We start from the raw sequence: 16,710 nt of genomic DNA, 5'->3' as shown, positions 1-16,710 counted from the left end.
CGGAGGCAGCAATAGCTTAACGATATACATCTATCCTCTCTAGTGAACATCTCGTAACTCTAAATACAGATAACGGAATGTATTACAGCTAGTGAACTACGACAAAGGAATGCGCTGTATCATCTAATCGGTGTGGTGCCACTGGGAACTGAGAATCGAAGCGTGCTGTCTTTACTTCTCAGCCTTCTCACCTCGAAGGCATCTTGTCCAATTCTTGTTCTTTGATATTTCTTTGGCCTTGTCTAACTGCTGTGCACGAGACCACTTCGACTCACCTGGCTGCTTCAAATTTGGTTTCCGACCATTGGAGAAGAATTTCGTAGCACGGGCAGCTGCTCCGACCGTTCTGGAAATTGCCTTAGCCACGGATATAACAGCATCGACAGCCGACCTGAACAGGTTGGCAATGGCGTTGATAAAGTTTCGTTTTTCAGTAGATGGGCTTTCTTGCGGTGAAGTGGAGTTGATGTTGGTGAAGTTGATGTTGGTGGAGTTGATGTTGGTGGAGTTGATGTCGGTGGAGTTGATGTCGGTGGTGCCGTCTCTTTTCTCCATAGATCGCTTTGCATTCTCAGCAGCCGCGTCGCCAACTTCCAGAAATCCTTTCGCAAAGTCTTCTTGAACGATATCGGTCTCATCGTCAGGCACCGCGTTGTCCAGCCATTCGTCGTCGATATCAGAACCAGGCCAAACTTCAAGCATATCCCCGTTGATGCTGTCCAGCAAGTCCAATGAGAAGCCGCCGTCAGCCATCTCAAGCATGGCCTCCGTACCAATGGCAGCGGCAGTAAGAGGAAGACATACAGCCATACGGCGAAACTTCTTCTGGTTTCTTTCAGATCGTCTCTGTTTGTCTTTTTCCTCCCACTCCTTGTTCTTTTCTTCTTTCTTTTTCTCCAGGCGCTCTTTGATCATGTCCTTGAACTTCTCAAACTTCTCCTTGATCTTCTCCTTGATTTTGTCTTCGTAGGTTTTCTTCTTGTCCTCCTCACTCATATCCTTGTCTCTGATGCATACTGTCTTCGTGGGATCCGACTTCATGAGCGGTGGGCACTTGATGCATTTGGTCGGGTCGGACGGGTCTCGAATCTTGTTCTTCTTGCATCGAGCCTTTCTTTCACAGCTCTCTCCATTTCCCGCTTGTCTGTTAACTAAGGGAAATCGAGCTTCGCGGCCCAGCACGGAGGCTGGCTGTGAGATATCGAGATCGGATGCCGGACCCCTGTGGACACGTTGCGAAAGTAAAGTGGCTTCGCTGGGGGTATACGCGGCGATCAAATGATTCGTTAGGAGGAACAGTACTTTGATGGTCTTTGCAACATGCATGATGAGGGATTGGCAAGAAGCTAGCAGTAGTGTAAAGGTAGATTTTGATGTGAACTGAGAAGGACTCACGTCGATGGCTTTCTTATCAATGTACCTAGGTAAGCTGCCAGCCTTTCTCATGCTGTGACTGCTTGCGCAGGGCTAATCTAATTTGAGTGACGAAACAGTCAAGATACGTGGCGTATCCTACGATTGATCATATGAAAGGTATGGGGCTGCATCGGACGGCTCAACCTCTTCGCACGCGATACGTTGCCTCAACCGTTGGCGAGGCCACTCTGCTCTCTACTCAGACATCCTGCCACATGATGCACACTGCAACGAAAGTGACGCTGGGGCGGGTGAGCCCAACACAACGAACACTGCCTTCACGAGGCACGGATTCTGCCCTGTGTAAGAACCTGTGGGGTGGAAGCTGCCTATAGCCCCCAACCCACATAACCTGGCCGAGACCTCTATGGCCGCGCTGTGCAATCTAACTTCTCGGCCTGGTTCAGGCCCCATCTTACATACATATTTTCGAAACCAAAAGGTGCAGTCTGACACCTGGGCAGTCTCGGAATTTCGAACTTGCTATATCGAGCGCCACATGCTTACCTACGTACGGTCGATCAAGGAGGACTTCTTTGCTTGTTTGGTTGCCGATGCGAAAGACATTAGATTCACCGTCTAATCACGGTGGGGAAGTCTTGCTAGACTAAATACATGAACAAGGAGCTTTCGGTCACTAAGAGTTCATCAGCGTATAGTTTGATATGGAGCGTTACATTGAAGCGAAAGATCATTACACGAAGCAAAGCGTCTAATAATATCGCTACATTTGCGGCTATAACCATCTGGCGTCTAGACTTCATGATCAAGCTTGCGGAAATCATATCGCGCAGAAACTGATACATGTGGATTGCCAGCTGAACTAAACAAACACCCTTCAAACTCAATCTAAGCAAACAATCGCAATTTCATTCACTTCAGCTCCGGAGCTTCCATGCCATCGACCGACCACAAGTCCCAGACTTCATAACTTCCATAGTTCCCCACGAGGCAGCCATCGTCGCCATACGCCAAGATATCCGAGGGCTTGCAGTCGTCGCCATTGAAGAGGACGACAACGGAGCCAAAATCTTTGTCACCTTCACCTCCGGCTTGTTCAGTTTCATTGTGTTCGATAATGATGGCTGCAGCTACCCCAGCGTTGTCGCGGTTGCAGCCAGTGCTGGCATCGACATCTCGCCAGCCAAGGTTGGCACCGCGGCAGCCCGCAGATTGACTATACGCCAACGCCAAAAGTCAGTAGTTGTCACACATATGGATTATGGAAGGCGATGACTTGCTAGTGATGGAGGCGATAAGCGTTGGCTATGCAGACCAAGTGCTGGAGGAGGAAGAATGCCTTCATGTTCGAAGTGACTGTGTATGTGACAGAGGTGTAAGAGTCGTCTTTGATTGCAACGATCTTTACAGTGAGGATGAGCAGTGGATTGCGTTTGATGCCTGCTCAAGAGTAGATCTGGGCTGTGAAGATTCTTGAAGGATCTCAAGGTACGTATATAGCCCCAGGACAAAAGGCATGGGTAACATCGCGTGGCTCGTAGCGCTCATGTGGTTAAATTTGGCAAGTAGTTGGACATGGCATCTATTTGAGAGCATCCCTGTAACTCCTCAGTATGCAAGTAATGTGGGGTTTGGATCGGAAATGAGTATCCGAAGATACCGCACCGCCTTCAGCTCAAGCATTTGGCCCGTGGGGGCTGTTTTCATAACCGGGGGCTGGCCCCGTGTCTCTCCCGCAGCGGCGCGGCCGCCGTCTTACTCTTGCGCCAGAGGGTTTCGAAACTTCACGTCTTGGCTTCTTACGAGATCTCCATAGATGCATTGGAAGCATTCTACGTAGATAGCCTGTGCCGCATTCATATCAGCAATTACAAATCTTGACCCCGGGAGGTACTGCGTATAGTCCTAGGATCGTGGAATGACTCCGTGCCACTCTATCGCCCCCATTCTGTGCTTTTGTCGGGGATCCTGAAAGCCTATGCCTCAGCTTCTTATGACATCTTCATGCATGCAGTGGGAAGTTTCGTATCATCATCCGAAACGTGAGGCTGACCTCTTCTTGGTCTTGCTGAAGAACGAGTGTCGGCGGCTCCTCATACATGCTGACCAATTTTGGCATATCTTCAATACTGAGCAATTGCCTTTCGACGACAGTGTCTCATAATGCATCCGATACATCCGGAGCAGGGCGTTTGAGCGTCTGCAGAATCCATGCTGCCAATTTGGTCGATGAAACAAACGTATACCAGTACGGCCCCAGGGTGTTGTGCTACCTAGCATAGCTCTTGTTCGCCAGAATGGAGAAGCGGAATCGATAGCAGGAATTTGCCAACTACTTGACCGCTCCGAAGTTCAATGACAGAAACGAGTAACCAAATCAATAGCTGGCTTGAAATCAATAACTAGATACAGTGTAACTACCATGTAATTTGCAAACGCGTAGGAAAAGAAAAATGCCTACTCTTCCACAGCACCCAGCTCTACCACTAACCTCATGAAGGGCTTGAACTCCTCTGGCATCCAGCTGTGTAGGTCTTCGACATAATGTCGCGGGACTTTTGCCCCATGCTCTGCAAGGTATCGGATCATGTCATCAGATTTATCGTACATAGCCGTCGCTAGTGCTCGTAATGGGGCGGCTCGATGCTCACGGATGTCCGTGTTCCAGTCAGTGACATCTTCGTTGACATCTGCACCCGCTTCTAGCAACATCTTCACAGTTTCCATGTCGTGCTTCTTGACTGCTAGCTGCAGCGTCCCCGAGTCCTTGAACCAGTCGATTCCGAATCTGTCCAACAGGACTCGAATTGACGCAGCCTTCGGCCATGGCTTTTCAAAGGGTGCAAAAAACATTCCTCGGAACCTGCTCACACTTCCTCCATGGTCTATCCACCAGCGAGTGGCGTCAGGTCCCATGCGAACCATACCACACCAGGTTGAATTATGCGTAGTTGAATTGTAGTTTAACTGCTGTGGGTCTGTGCGCCATTGGCAAAAGTCCAGGTCGAACAAGATATCGAGCCATTCCACACCGTTTTTCCCATACCAGCCGCAAAAGGTGTAGGAGTCGAAGTAGTTGGGCGAAAAGCCGATCTCGAAGCAGAAACGGAGTAGCTGGGTGTCGCGTATTTCTGATGAGATTTTCATGAGAGGACGGGAATAGTATATTGGGTCTATGCCAGAAGATTCAAGAAGTTCTCTGATGGCAGGAATGTCGCCTTGAAATGCACTCAGGAAGATCGAAAGGATGATGGTTGTATCTACGAACTCGTGTAAGCAGTGAGACCCACAGCCGGTCATTCTGCATTTTGATCACACTTACCATCGTCTGTGGGCGGCTCATAGTTCTCGCTGAGCAGTAGATCTCGTACTTCTCTCTCGAAGCCCCTCAGATTCCATGCCTTTTTGTCGGCAGACTCTACCGTAGATTTGGGAAGCTTGTAGTAGGCCACAATGTGCCGCAAACATTCTTCCAACGTTCTCTCGCCACTCAATCTCGCATCGCGCGCTTCGCCAAAGCTGGAGAGAGTCGTTGACATTGCGATCGTTATCAGCGATAAGGCTCACTATGATGCCTAGGTATGTGAGAAACGCAAACCTTGGAAGTGAAACAAATTCAAGGCTGGTCGGATCCAGAAGGTGGGAAAGAGGGCGGGAAAGAGAGCGACGAAGATCTGTGTACTTTGAGCGCAGACGTGTACTCCGGGCTTCTACAGTTGATGATTTTGAGAGGTGTGCGGGCGGATATTAACCTGAGGGTGGCACAGTGACGCTAGTGGATTCATAGCTAGCGGTGTACACCTACAAGCGCTTATTTGACATCGGCTTGATGTTGCCTAACATGCCAAGGGTGGCGCATTCCAACCTTGGAGGTACCTAATTAGCCCAGGCGGACTCAGGGCATTGACGTTCTATCTATGTTACTACCCGATGCACGGAGAAGGCGTCGCGCGCGCAAGGATTTAGGGAGACAGAAGACCTCGGGAGGGCTGTTTCAACCCCGAATCCCGATATTTCAAGAATTATGTGTGTGACGCCTCAAGGTCGCGTCTCTTGGTGAGCATTGGGGGCTGTAGGGCTTTGCGATACCTCCCTAGGTAGGTAGGATGTGTTGAATCTTCTTGAGATGTGGCCATGTGCCACGGGACACATGCCTGCCTTTGTTTCAACGCGCGATTGCAAGGCAGATAGTCAAACTGGAGTTCCTGTACTATCAAGATACCGTGGCCAAAGATATCGACACAAGTCTCGCTGAAATCCTTGCTGAGAACTAGGTATATCTTCTCTCAACTCCTATCAGCATTGGGTAAACGTACACTGAATCAACACTTGTCGCCTGGACTGCGTCAATCCTTACGTTACTGCGTATATTTTCATCCTGCCATCGCTACCACGACATGAAGACCACATGGCTCACTATCCTGTGCTGGACTTACATCCGGCTGTCCACATCTTTCCCTGTCGATGACAGGCCCGCATTTACACCATGGGATCTGGCGAAAAGAGAGATCGAAGCAGCTATCTTCTCCAATCCTCTGGGACCCCAATTTGGAGTACCTGATGAGACGTGTCGTGGCACGCTGGAGGGCCCCAACACCGGTAGTTGCTGGAAGATGGCAGATGTCACAGTTGATGTGAGTAGTTTTACCCTCTGAATCTTTTTAATCCAATGACTAAGCTACCTAGAAATTCATCGCAAACCGAAAGCCCGAGGCCAACGAATGCGAGGTGCCCTGCCTTTTCTACACCTCGAAACTCACGGGAGCGGCAGAAAGGCTGGCCAATTTTGTTCTGAAGGAGGTACTTTTGACGGGGGCTGCGGAAGGACCGCGCAAGTACCAAACTATCTGGGTACGTCTCGCTAGGTAGAGTACAACCACGCGAGAATGCTAACTACTCACAGGAGCTACATCCGCCAAAGTTCTATCCAAACAAGAATGACCTGGACAAGACTCCCGAGGCCAAGTGCATCTACCAGGACCAGAGGGATCAGGACTACGACGCGAACTTCGATGGTTGCCAACGGCTATACTTCAAGTCAATGTCGAAGGCCATGGCAATGGAGTGCAAAGGCGAGGTCTTCTTGATGACCAATTCAGATCTGAGCGGTACTCGCCCCGAAGGAAAAAAAGAAAAAGTTCCAGTGGATGGAATTTGGTGGCAGGTTGAATTTCCGACACTGATCGATGATGCTCGACCCGCAGACAAGAAAATCACAAAAGTCAGTCCAGAGCCACGCCGTAGGTACCAATTCATGGATGTTTAGGTTAACAGTCCCTCTAGATCAGTTATCTTCAAGTACCTTTTAAAGACCTTGGAACGCTAACTGCAGAAGAGAGAAGCAAGCCCCCCGAGATTGAGGCGAGGGGGGAGTATTGGCCTAATGGAGTTGGCAACGAGCATTTGCAAAGCTTTCGCAACGAACAAAGTCCGCAATCGACGCCGAGCCCGCAATCAACCCCCACTCCCACCCCCGAGGCAGCCAATCCGGTTGAGACCCCTTCCAGCGGTCTTGTCAGGAGGGCAGATCGGACAGATGAAGAAGTCCTTGAACCTGATGACGAAGGTTATCCTTATCATTACTCCATCGATGAGATCTATGACTGGTACAAGGCAGCAGCGTGGTAGAGGCTGGGAAAGGAAGACAGGCAAGAAGATCGAAATTGGTTTGGTGGAAGGCCGCGACACTACAACGATTTTGCTGAGTCTCTTATTCCTCGAGTGGTATCTGGCGATGTAACTAGACTTTCCATATCTTTTTATCAGCTGGCGTTTATTGGTACGTGAATAGATTCGATGTCTGCAATTCGCTCAAAAAGCCATGTTAAACCCGGCTCAGCCTATCACATTGCACGTTGGCGTGCACCGCCACAAACGCCACGTCTGCATCTATAATTGACAACCGGCTGAGTGGACGACGCGAGCATCTACGTGTCAAGTCCACCGCGTATAGCGGGCATAGTCGCTGGGTGACCGAAACAAGTCTCCAGTATTTGCCCGACGTACGACGGGTCGGGGCGATATGGCTGACATTGCGGGGTGAGCGGAGGCTTAGCTTGGGAAGTACACATGTTGCACCAACTATAAGTAGGAACGCCAGCAGTATCGACACCAACGTTGTAGTACAGTCTTTCGTGATAGCAATTCTTACTCTCCTTCGACATATACCAAGCTTTCCAGCAAATCTTGAATCCTTGGATCTCCACTCACAATGCCAAACGTCCGAATCGGCCCGACACATGAAGACCGTGCTCGAGGACGCATGTTCTGGTCGCCTGCAGAAGAAGGGTCATGCGTGCGAAAAATGAAAACAGTTCGTCGGAAGGGCATCGCTGAAGGACCTAACGGATACCCGGTGGTTGCAATCTCGAGACGAGCGGAGGAGAACAACCTGATTTACCCAAATCCGGACATCTCGAGCACACGCTCTTTCCGGCTTAACCAACGTCTGACGATACCAATTTCGGCAAAAGGTCAAAATCTGGATGAGCCAAAACGTAGTACTGGAGACCTGAACCTTGAGCGCACAGTCACGTCGACACAAGCCGCGCGGAGCGATGATGTCGGGAGGAACGCCGCTCCAAAAAGAGCCTCGAAGAAGTCGTATGAACATTCCAGAGTTCTCCAGTCTCCTCAGCCGGATCTCGAGGCGGCAGGCGTGAAAGAATGTACTAGCCGACCCGAGATATCTTCGCCAGATACCACAGCAGATACCACAGCGCGCAACTCTTTCATCGGCGATGTATGGTTGTCGTTCGACCATATGATAAAGCACGTCGCGGCAGTATTTGAGGGGAAAACGACGCCTAAAAAGACTGTTGTGAGGCGTCCGTTGTCCCGGTTCTGGGTTGATGCAAAAGGTGTGATGGCTGTAGCTATTGCGTCGATGTAGAAAATCGGAGTTGCTGCTTAATGATGAAGTGTCTTGTTCACACGCTGGACTCTTGGTGAGCTTGAATCCAAGCAATGGCGTTACACACACGGTCTAGTGCTATTGGTCGCCTGTTGGTATCCTTTAGGTCTTCCCTATAGGATTCGAGTAACTGGTAGGACGCCGAAAGCTCCCCGTTACGCAGCGCCAATACTGTACGTATAAATATCCAAAGTGACTCTTGTTCGAGGTCGAGACTTGTTGCATAGATCAGTATATCGCTTACCAGCTCCCGCTGTAGCGATGTAGCTACGATAGGCATCAGATACAGCAGGAACGACCAACCAGAGATGTCGCTTGGGTGTCTGCAGCACCAATCCTTGACGCCGTGGGTGACATGGTCAACCATCTCGCTGCTATCAAGCTTAGATACCAGCCTACGAGCATACTGCCAAGCGTGGTAGTTCTTCGGATGCTGCTCTCCAGACTTGTAAATAGCGGCGAATTCGCTCTCCCAAAACGTTGCTATTTGTTCTTGCGATGCATCTCCCAGTTCTATGAGTCTCAAAGAGTCCACGATGCTGAAGCGGTGGTACCACAAGGTCGGCGACTTGGACTGACGATGAAGTGGAGAGGTAAGTATGCTGTTCAGAAAGCACAGCTCTTGTCGTAATGCCCTATGGTATGGAGTGCCAACATGAAGACCGTGAGCTTCTTTTAGCTGGAACAAGGTGCGTTTTCGATAATTTGCTGCAGTGAGATGCTCTGGGTCGAATAGAAGCATGACCTTTGTCGCTTGCAATGTCTGTGCAGCCGTGATAGGATCATGTGCCTTGCTATGCACGAAGAAATGTTGGCGGGCTTCCAGGTAGGCTAACGCAAGTATCTTCTTCGGCACTCCCAGACTCATTCCGTCTTGCATTGTGATGCCATCCGGTGGCTGTATAGCAGGAGGTAGAATCTCGATCTCGATGACTTCGTCTGCATGCTCCTGGAAGTACTCGCTCAATGAAGCAAAAGCCAGCCTCTGGAATTCCTCTTGCTGCCTGCATTTGGTCGTCATGGCGGAAGATCTGATTTCGTGGGTTCAAAGTGAAAGCTGCCCAGCTGTCGCAGAAGGAGGACCCTTGCGCACGACCCCACCGCGTTAGCTTGCAGCTCCCAAAACCGCCTGGGCACCATTATGACATAACCCTTGACTTCAACACGATGCAGTGAGAACACGCTGTACCGCGATACTGGTCCCCATCCCTCAACATGCCGTCTCTCCTCCTGGTTGTCTTCACCCTGCAGCTGTTGCTCCACATCATCAACACCGTGGGCGCATCCACGGTCAACGACCTGGTAAGCCCCGCATCCGAAAACAAACACGCAGGAACCTGGGACTGACACATGGCAGTTATGGATCCTGTACAATAAGCTGCCGACGCCAACATCTGGGTCTGCGCAGAGATGCCAGGCCCTTAAAAAGGACATTGTGCGCTTGAAGCGCGAGCTGGGCAACACGTCGCCTCAGGACAACTTCTCCAAATGGGCCAAGCTCGACAGGCAGCACAACAAGGCTATGGCTGAGTTCCAGAAGCTAGGTAAGCGCTCCTGCGCGGAGACGCTCCCACCGGACACGTCAAGTGCACTTGCTAACGCTCTTCTCTCCAGATGGTTCCCTGCGCTCGCACCAGTCCACCTTCACTTCCGCCGTCTCGACCCTGCGCTGGCTTGGCACCCAAGGCCTTCGATTTGTTCTGCAGTTCTGGTTCTCCAAGTCGCCAATGTTCTGGGTACCCGCAGGGTGGGTGCCATACTACGTCGAATGGGTGCTGAGTTTCCCGCGCGCACCTCTGGGAAGCGTGAGCATAAACATATGGGGTATCGCGTGCGCAAGTATGATCGCGCTGGCAGCAGAGGCAGTAGCTGCGGTTTGGGTACTGGTTATGCGCAGACCAACGCCTGTGGCGGCAGAGAAGCAGCGCGAGAAGCACGAGGCTATGGCCTTCAGCGCAGACCAGAAGCCCGCAGAGAAAAAGGAACTGTGAGCGCGCTACGTGTCCGATTCCGCGTGCACATTTCATACAACTTCAAATCAAGTAAAAATTCAATATGTCTCCCAACAAAAGACGCAAAGTCGTCGTGGCTTTCGCTCAGACACTGCAACACGAGTGGGATGATCTTGGCAGATCCTTTGGCTTCTTCTAGGCTACAAATTGAACTCGTGATCGTGGAGAGTAGCGTATCACCGAGTCTTCGAAAGAGCCATCTACTAATCTATATTCCTTGGCTGACATCCTGAAAAGAAACGAAGCGGTGCACGGCAGCTGACATGAAGCTGCATCGTCCGACCGCATGCGTATAATCTCGTTGAGAGCGAAGGGTTTTGTTTGGTGTGGAATGCTCGCACAGGAAGCTTGAGAGGGAGAAAAGTGAAAATTCCGCGCTAACAGCTCGCGGCCCGACAGTGCCCCCGAAGAGCGCTTACTATATTTGGACTATCGCGTCTCGTTGGCACGTATAGACAATGTGAAGAACTCCATGACCTCGAGGGACGAGAAATTCTGCGTCTGAAAGTCGAAGGTTGCTAGCTAGAAGTTCAACGGAATATTTGTCTATAGCTAGTTCTCCCACTCGCTCCCTCGGATTATGTCACGTGCGTTTAGACCGTGCCCGAGGTCCAGGGCTGACCGGCTTGAAAATATCGCAGTGTACATCTGCCGTGTCTCGCGTGTCGTCGATCGTGCTTTACATGAACATGATCGACTATTTTGGCCGTTGATCACCACCATTCGATAGCATACATCCTGGTTTAGCTCTGTCAGCTACGGTGTAGTCGCTTGGAATGCAACACGGGACGGAGATGGGTGTCACCTCGTGTCGTGTGCTGCTTGCCTGACCGCACCAGGTAGAAAGTCTGCCGAAAACGAAGTGAGTCAGCCTCCGACTCATTGTCGTCGCGTTTCAATGCCCTTTGACAAGGCCAAGCGAGGGGAGCCGCCAAAGTCCAATAATGAGGCTCTACCGCGTCCTTGTGGGTCTGTGCGCATCTTCCCCATATCCGCATGAATGGTTCAGCGCTCGCCGGTTCCAGGCCGATCCAAATCTGGCTGTCATGTGTGGATGAGAGTTCCCCGCAATGTGGGATGAGATTGCTAGGTGCAGTGATCGCTCAAAGGTTGCGCACCTCGTTCTGCTTACGTGCACAGGGCTTGAGTAGGGTTTGCAGAGGCGTAGACGGCGTCTGGGGAAGCATGATCGCGGCTGGTTTCTCGAGTCAAGTGCGTGCTGGCGTCCCCCTAACCTCGCTGGTTTCATGCTGCGGCCGCGAACAAACTTCGTCGACATGATGGCGGCCGCTGTTGCATGTGCCACCTGTCGCGCCCAATGCCCTCACCCGCTGCATCTAAAGCTGCTCACACAAGGCGAAAGCCGAGAAACTTCGAGACTCGAGCGCTCGAGAGCCATGGCCCACGGACGAGGACTGGCTCCGTGACCGGCCTAACGGCGCCCAGTGGCAGCGCCGGCATTTCGGTGAGATTGTACCGGGACAGGCGCTGTGACGAAATGGCGTTTCTCTCCCCACACGGTGGACAAATGCTCCTCCCAATGACGTTTCGAGGATTCAGACGCCGGCCCAAGGCCGTCTAATGCGTTTACAAGTCGCGCACTTAGCGATGCGCACTCCACTTTGCTCGCCGCTGCTCAACCGTCCGCCTTTCCTGGGGTCGATAGTCCCTTCACCGCATCGACCCGCGTGGCCCTGCACACTGCTCGACTCGACGCAGCCGTCTCCTACACCACCCGTTGTCGGCACCCTGTCCATCGCTCCTTCCCAGACCACACCCATCGCCCGTATACGACCCGTCGACGAGGCTGGCGCCAGAGAATGCCGTGGCCTGAATATCAGATCCCGAGACGACCGCGCCCGCGATAGAACCAACGCTCTCCGTAAACAATAGCCCGTCCTCCTCTATGGCATCGATATACACGTTATAGCGCGGCGCACGACATGACGGATCTTGACTTCACCAATGGCGACTTCCCTACGCGAGGACCTGTGGTACTGGGAGTGTCGGCTGCGACGCTTGCCATATGCTCCGTTTTCGTTGGCTTTCGTCTCATCTCCCGATTTCTGGTGGTTAGAAAGCCGGGATGGGACGACTACACAATGATCCTGGCCTGGGTCCTCGCGTTTGGCGCATCCTTCTCGATATGCTACGGCACTACCAAAGGCCTGGGGCGGAAGCAAGAGAACATACCCGCGCAATGGCAAGAGCCCATGAAGAAGTCCTCCTTTGTCTTCTCGGTACTCTACGTACGTACAGGACTTTGTATACATAAGCCGCCAGCACTAAATCCCCACAGAATCCAGCTTTGATGGCCACCAAAACCTCGATCCTCCTCTTCTACCTCACGCTGTCCAAGACACACAAAGTATTCCGATGGGCCACCATTGCCACCCTTGTCGTCGTCAATGTCGGCGGGCTCGCTCTGACAATCCTGAATCTATGTCAGTGTCGTCCTGTTGGCGCCGCTTGGGCTTCTCCCGTTCCCGACACTGCTCACTGCACCAACATCGTCACGATATACCTTTCCTCGGCACCGCTCAACATCATCACCGACATAGCCATATTATTCCTGCCGATGCCAATACTCACTAGTATGCGGCTGCCGAGGAAACAGAAGGTGATCCTCGTTATTACCTTTGGTTTCGGTATCTTTGTCGCAGTCGTCGATGTCATTCGTATCGCATACCTGCAAGATGCTCAGCGCGATACTCTTGAAGCCGCACAACGGCAGTCTTCCGAATCTGGCAACGAACAGAGGAACACTGGCGATTTTGCGTGGTTCTCATCTCTATCATTTATGTGGAGCACCATTGAGATCAATTTGGGTATCATGTGTGGATGCGTTCCCGCCCTGAAACCCCTAGTCAAGAGATTCCTACCTAGCTGGGTCATCGACCATACTATGCGCGACAACACTACCCATACAAGCGACGAAGCTGTACTTCATCCCGACATACTCGATTCTCGGCGGCGCTCAGACCCCTTAACGCCTCCCGCTTCCCCACTCAGCAAACCTCCTCTCGCTCGTAGAAGCGGTGGTGATGAGCCGATGGGTATGATGGACTTTTTAACTACGCCTGACATGACCGAATTGCCTCAACTGAGACCGTCCAACACCACTGTTACCTACGCCACCACCACCCGCACCCAGCGCCCACCAACATTTTTCGACTTCGTCAACACTGGGCAGAAAAAGAATATCACCCTCCGGAGCAACCGAGAAAGTGTATATCCCGTGATCATGGTAACCATACTGTTCTTCATCTGGGGGTTTGCCTATGGTTTCCTGGACGTACTCAATTCGCGCTTTCAAGAAGTAGCTCGCACGAGCGAGTGGGAGACAGTCGGACAACACAGTGCCTATTATGTTGGCTACATTGTGGGACCTTTGACTTTTGGACGGATCGTCTTCAAGGCCTGGGGGTTCAAGGCATGCTACATGGTCGGTCTTTCAGTCTATGCTTGCGGAACCCTCGTCTTCTGGCCTTCAGCTGTGCTCAATTCCTTCCCAGCGTTCCTGATCTCAAACTTCATTACCGGTGCGGGACTATCGACATTGGAACTCGGCGCAAACCCATTCATAGCACTATGCGGACCGCCTGAGTATGCGGAAGTGCGATTGAACCTCTCACAGGCTGTTCAGGCTGTCGGCACCATTGTTTCCCCACTTTTGGCGAAGAAAGTACTCTTCCCCGCCAACGCTGCCAGCCTCATTGATGTGCAGTGGACATATCTCGGCATATCTCTCTTCAACATCGCTCTTGCAATCATATACTTCTACGTACCGCTTCCTGAAGCTACCGACGAAGAGCTAGAACTAGCCAGTCAACGCACTGTGCCATTTGCCCGCGAGGCCACCATCAAGATTGGGTCCAAGCCAGTCAAAGTTCTTTGGATTGGTCTGAGTATGGCGGTCTTGTCTCAATTCTGTTACGTTGGCGGCCAAGAATCCACTTCCACTTCGTACAAGGAGTACCTCAACCGCGTCGCGCCCTCCGTGGATTATGTGTCACAGCAAGCCTATGGACACACTGCTTTCGCGGTGTCTCGGTTCCTGGCAGCCTTCATCGACATTTGGGTAAAGCCACGCTTTAGTCTTCTGGTTTTCTACCTAGGCGCAATTGCAACCGCTGCCGCAGCAATGCATGCTTCTGGCAGTGGCGGTGCAGCCATCATTGTCATCGTCATGTTCTTTGAAGGCCCGCTTTTCCCGCAGATTTTTGCACAAGGGATACGGGGTATGGGCAAGCACACCAAAGACGCTTCCGTACTTCTGACGGCAGCTATCGGTGGAGGGGCCGTTATCCCACCGATAATGTATGCCGCGCTTAAGATCAAAAACGCACAATACGCTTTCTGCGTCATTGCAGCGGCTTACGCTGCTGGCGCATTGTATCCCATATACCTCAACTCACTTGCCGCGTCTCGGCAGTTATCTGATCCCGTACGCGACGAAAAGACCAGGAGAGAATCAGAAGCCGAGGGTAGGCGGCGAGGGTCGATGAGCGAAAAGCTCAGAAGGTGGAGTAAAGTCAAGAAGAGGCTGAGTGTAAATAAAGAGGATGAGAGATTACCTTCGGTTGAACATCGCGAGAGGCGCAGTTGGCCTGAAGGCCTGGCGCCGCGGAGCGATAGCCTAGCCATCGAGCCCGTGCAGACTCGTACACCGAGTTCATCAAGCTCCGCGAGTAGTAGGTGAAGGCTCTGCTTGAGGTGGCTTGTATTTGTATCGCGTACGGAGTTATAGGGAGATACCATGGGATTGTTTAGGGCTAGTGCCGCTTTAGCCGCTGAGGTTTTCTTTTTGACAAGGGACCTCCCGAAGTTAGTGCAATGAAGGGGCGACTTTTAGGACAAAGCAAAACTGGCGAGAGAATTCAACCTCAACCCCAGATGAAAGGACAATTAACGTGGTTGACATGTGTGACATGTGACGTGATTGGTTGCGTGCACGGACTTGCCGGTTGTTAGCATATTCTTGGGCCTTCGTATGGCTCTGCTGTCTCCACCACAGCAACAACACAACACCCGACACCGCCCACGGCCCACGCAACGAGAGCCCGCCCATTGCATCACCACCCAGACATCGCTATCCGGCTCCCAACAAAGCAGGCGTGCGAAATCACTGCGTTTGCGGGCCCTTTCCTCGTCATGAGTGTGCAGTACCAGCAGACATTCACGCCCCCTCATCTCTTGAACAACAACCGCTGCTCTCCCTCCCGCAACCGTACGTCTACCCGCTGCTCTCAACACCTCAACTCCATGTCAGCCACTAACTTTCACCCTCACGCAGTCTTCCCCCCTTCCGCCGCGATGACTGGCCGCAAGCGGAAAGCCGAGGACGATGGCAGCGGCGGTGACGACGACCGCATGAGTGCATCGCCAACCACATCTTCCGCCGTACTCCCACGACCAGCGCCGCGAGGCATGAAGCGCATGCGAACCAACATCTCCGGCCGCCCGCTCCCGCTCCCTCGCCTCCTCGAGACGCTCAGCCCCGACGAGATGCGCAACCTGCTGCAGTCCATCTGCCAGCGCCACCCGGACATCGGCAACGAAGTCGTCACAACCGCGCCCCGGCCAAGCATACAGTCAACGTTGGAGGTCCTGTCAAAGTACGAGGCGGCGTTCCAGGCAGCCTTCCCCTTTGGCGGCCGTGCGTCATCAGACTATGCATACAATAGGGTGCGGCAACAACTTGATGAACTGCTCGACTCCCTCAAAGACTTCACACCTCACTTCCTCCCGCCGCACGAACACCAGCCCGCCACATCGCTCGCCTTCCTCGATGGTGCCACCGAGATCATCCATCGACTACCCAACTGGGATACGTACCAACACAACCGTCACAAGCAAGAGGCATACGAGGAGATGGCCAAGGCGTGGGCGATGGTCATCCAGGAGGCAGCAAAGAAGGCGGGCGGAATACAGCTCCAATACGGCGGATGGGACGAGAAGATTGCGAAACACAATGAGATCTCGGGCGGAAAGATGCAGGAGGCAGTCAACGAGCTACGCGGAGGACTCGGCTGGATGGGCGCAGAGACACCCAATCCCGCCACCGGCGGGTCCAACGATGCCATGTCCATCCGCCAGCAGCTGCTGAGCGGAAACTACGGAACTGGCTCTCCCGCAAGCATAGGCGCTTGGTAGATCGACAGCAACGCCCTTTGACCATCGACCGTCATCACCATTTCGCCTCACTACAGTCCCCATTCATCACAGCATTACTACCATGGCGATCTCCCAACAATTACGGCCTAATCCATACCCGCGAATGATACCATTGCATGGAGGCATATTCCCATGATAACGACTGCATAGCGTTTCCTTTCAGTCTTTATTCACGTACAACAGCATATGGCAGGGCCGTTCCATCATTGCACTGGCGTACCGGTTGCGACA

The 16,710-nt window shown here is 52.3% G+C and overlaps 7 protein-coding genes across 7 annotated transcripts; 4 read left to right on the top strand and 3 right to left on the bottom strand.

Annotated features, from left to right (window-relative positions):
• Positions 1-171: 171 nt before the first annotated feature.
• Positions 172-1,326, bottom strand: J4E85_010665 (uncharacterized protein; the record flags this gene model as incomplete). Its single annotated transcript, XM_051474871.1, has 1 exon — positions 172-1,326. The coding sequence occupies one exon, from the start codon at positions 1,324-1,326 to the stop codon at positions 172-174; it is 1,155 nt and encodes a 384-aa protein (XP_051321313.1).
• A 2,508-nt stretch (positions 1,327-3,834) lies between these two features.
• On the bottom strand, positions 3,835-4,916 carry J4E85_010664 (uncharacterized protein; the record flags this gene model as incomplete). Its single annotated transcript, XM_051474870.1, has 2 exons — positions 3,835-4,637; positions 4,700-4,916. 2 exons carry the CDS (start codon positions 4,914-4,916, stop codon positions 3,835-3,837), a joined length of 1,020 nt encoding a protein of 339 aa, XP_051321312.1.
• An 858-nt stretch (positions 4,917-5,774) lies between these two features.
• J4E85_010663 (uncharacterized protein) lies at positions 5,775-7,005 on the top strand (the record flags this gene model as incomplete). Its single annotated transcript, XM_051474869.1, has 4 exons — positions 5,775-6,011; positions 6,064-6,228; positions 6,281-6,617; positions 6,710-7,005. The coding sequence occupies 4 exons, from the start codon at positions 5,775-5,777 to the stop codon at positions 7,003-7,005; spliced, it is 1,035 nt and encodes a 344-aa protein (XP_051321311.1).
• A 1,301-nt stretch (positions 7,006-8,306) lies between these two features.
• J4E85_010662 (uncharacterized protein) lies at positions 8,307-9,311 on the bottom strand (the record flags this gene model as incomplete). The annotated part of the gene is made up of 2 exons (XM_051474868.1): positions 8,307-8,420; positions 8,535-9,311. 2 exons carry the CDS (start codon positions 9,309-9,311, stop codon positions 8,307-8,309), a joined length of 891 nt encoding a protein of 296 aa, XP_051321310.1.
• A 194-nt stretch (positions 9,312-9,505) lies between these two features.
• GET1 (GET complex subunit get1) lies at positions 9,506-10,281 on the top strand (the record flags this gene model as incomplete). Its single annotated transcript, XM_051474867.1, has 3 exons — positions 9,506-9,592; positions 9,648-9,834; positions 9,905-10,281. 3 exons carry the CDS (start codon positions 9,506-9,508, stop codon positions 10,279-10,281), a joined length of 651 nt encoding a protein of 216 aa, XP_051321309.1.
• Positions 10,282-12,245: 1,964 nt separating this feature from the next.
• On the top strand, positions 12,246-15,004 carry J4E85_010660 (uncharacterized protein; the record flags this gene model as incomplete). Its single annotated transcript, XM_051474866.1, has 2 exons — positions 12,246-12,551; positions 12,602-15,004. The coding sequence occupies 2 exons, from the start codon at positions 12,246-12,248 to the stop codon at positions 15,002-15,004; spliced, it is 2,709 nt and encodes a 902-aa protein (XP_051321308.1).
• Positions 15,005-15,456: 452 nt separating this feature from the next.
• On the top strand, positions 15,457-16,458 carry STS1 (Tethering factor for nuclear proteasome sts1; the record flags this gene model as incomplete). The annotated part of the gene is made up of 2 exons (XM_051474865.1): positions 15,457-15,532; positions 15,599-16,458. 2 exons carry the CDS (start codon positions 15,457-15,459, stop codon positions 16,456-16,458), a joined length of 936 nt encoding a protein of 311 aa, XP_051321307.1.
• Positions 16,459-16,710: the final 252 nt, after the last annotated feature.

Source organism: Alternaria conjuncta, assembly GCF_024043145.1.
Source record: "Alternaria conjuncta strain BMP 0040 chromosome Unknown scaffold_25, whole genome shotgun sequence".
NCBI classification, from domain to species: domain Eukaryota; kingdom Fungi; phylum Ascomycota; class Dothideomycetes; order Pleosporales; family Pleosporaceae; genus Alternaria; species Alternaria conjuncta.
The sequence above is the reverse complement of the archived record's forward strand: the minus strand, read 5'-3'. Positions and strand labels throughout refer to the sequence as shown.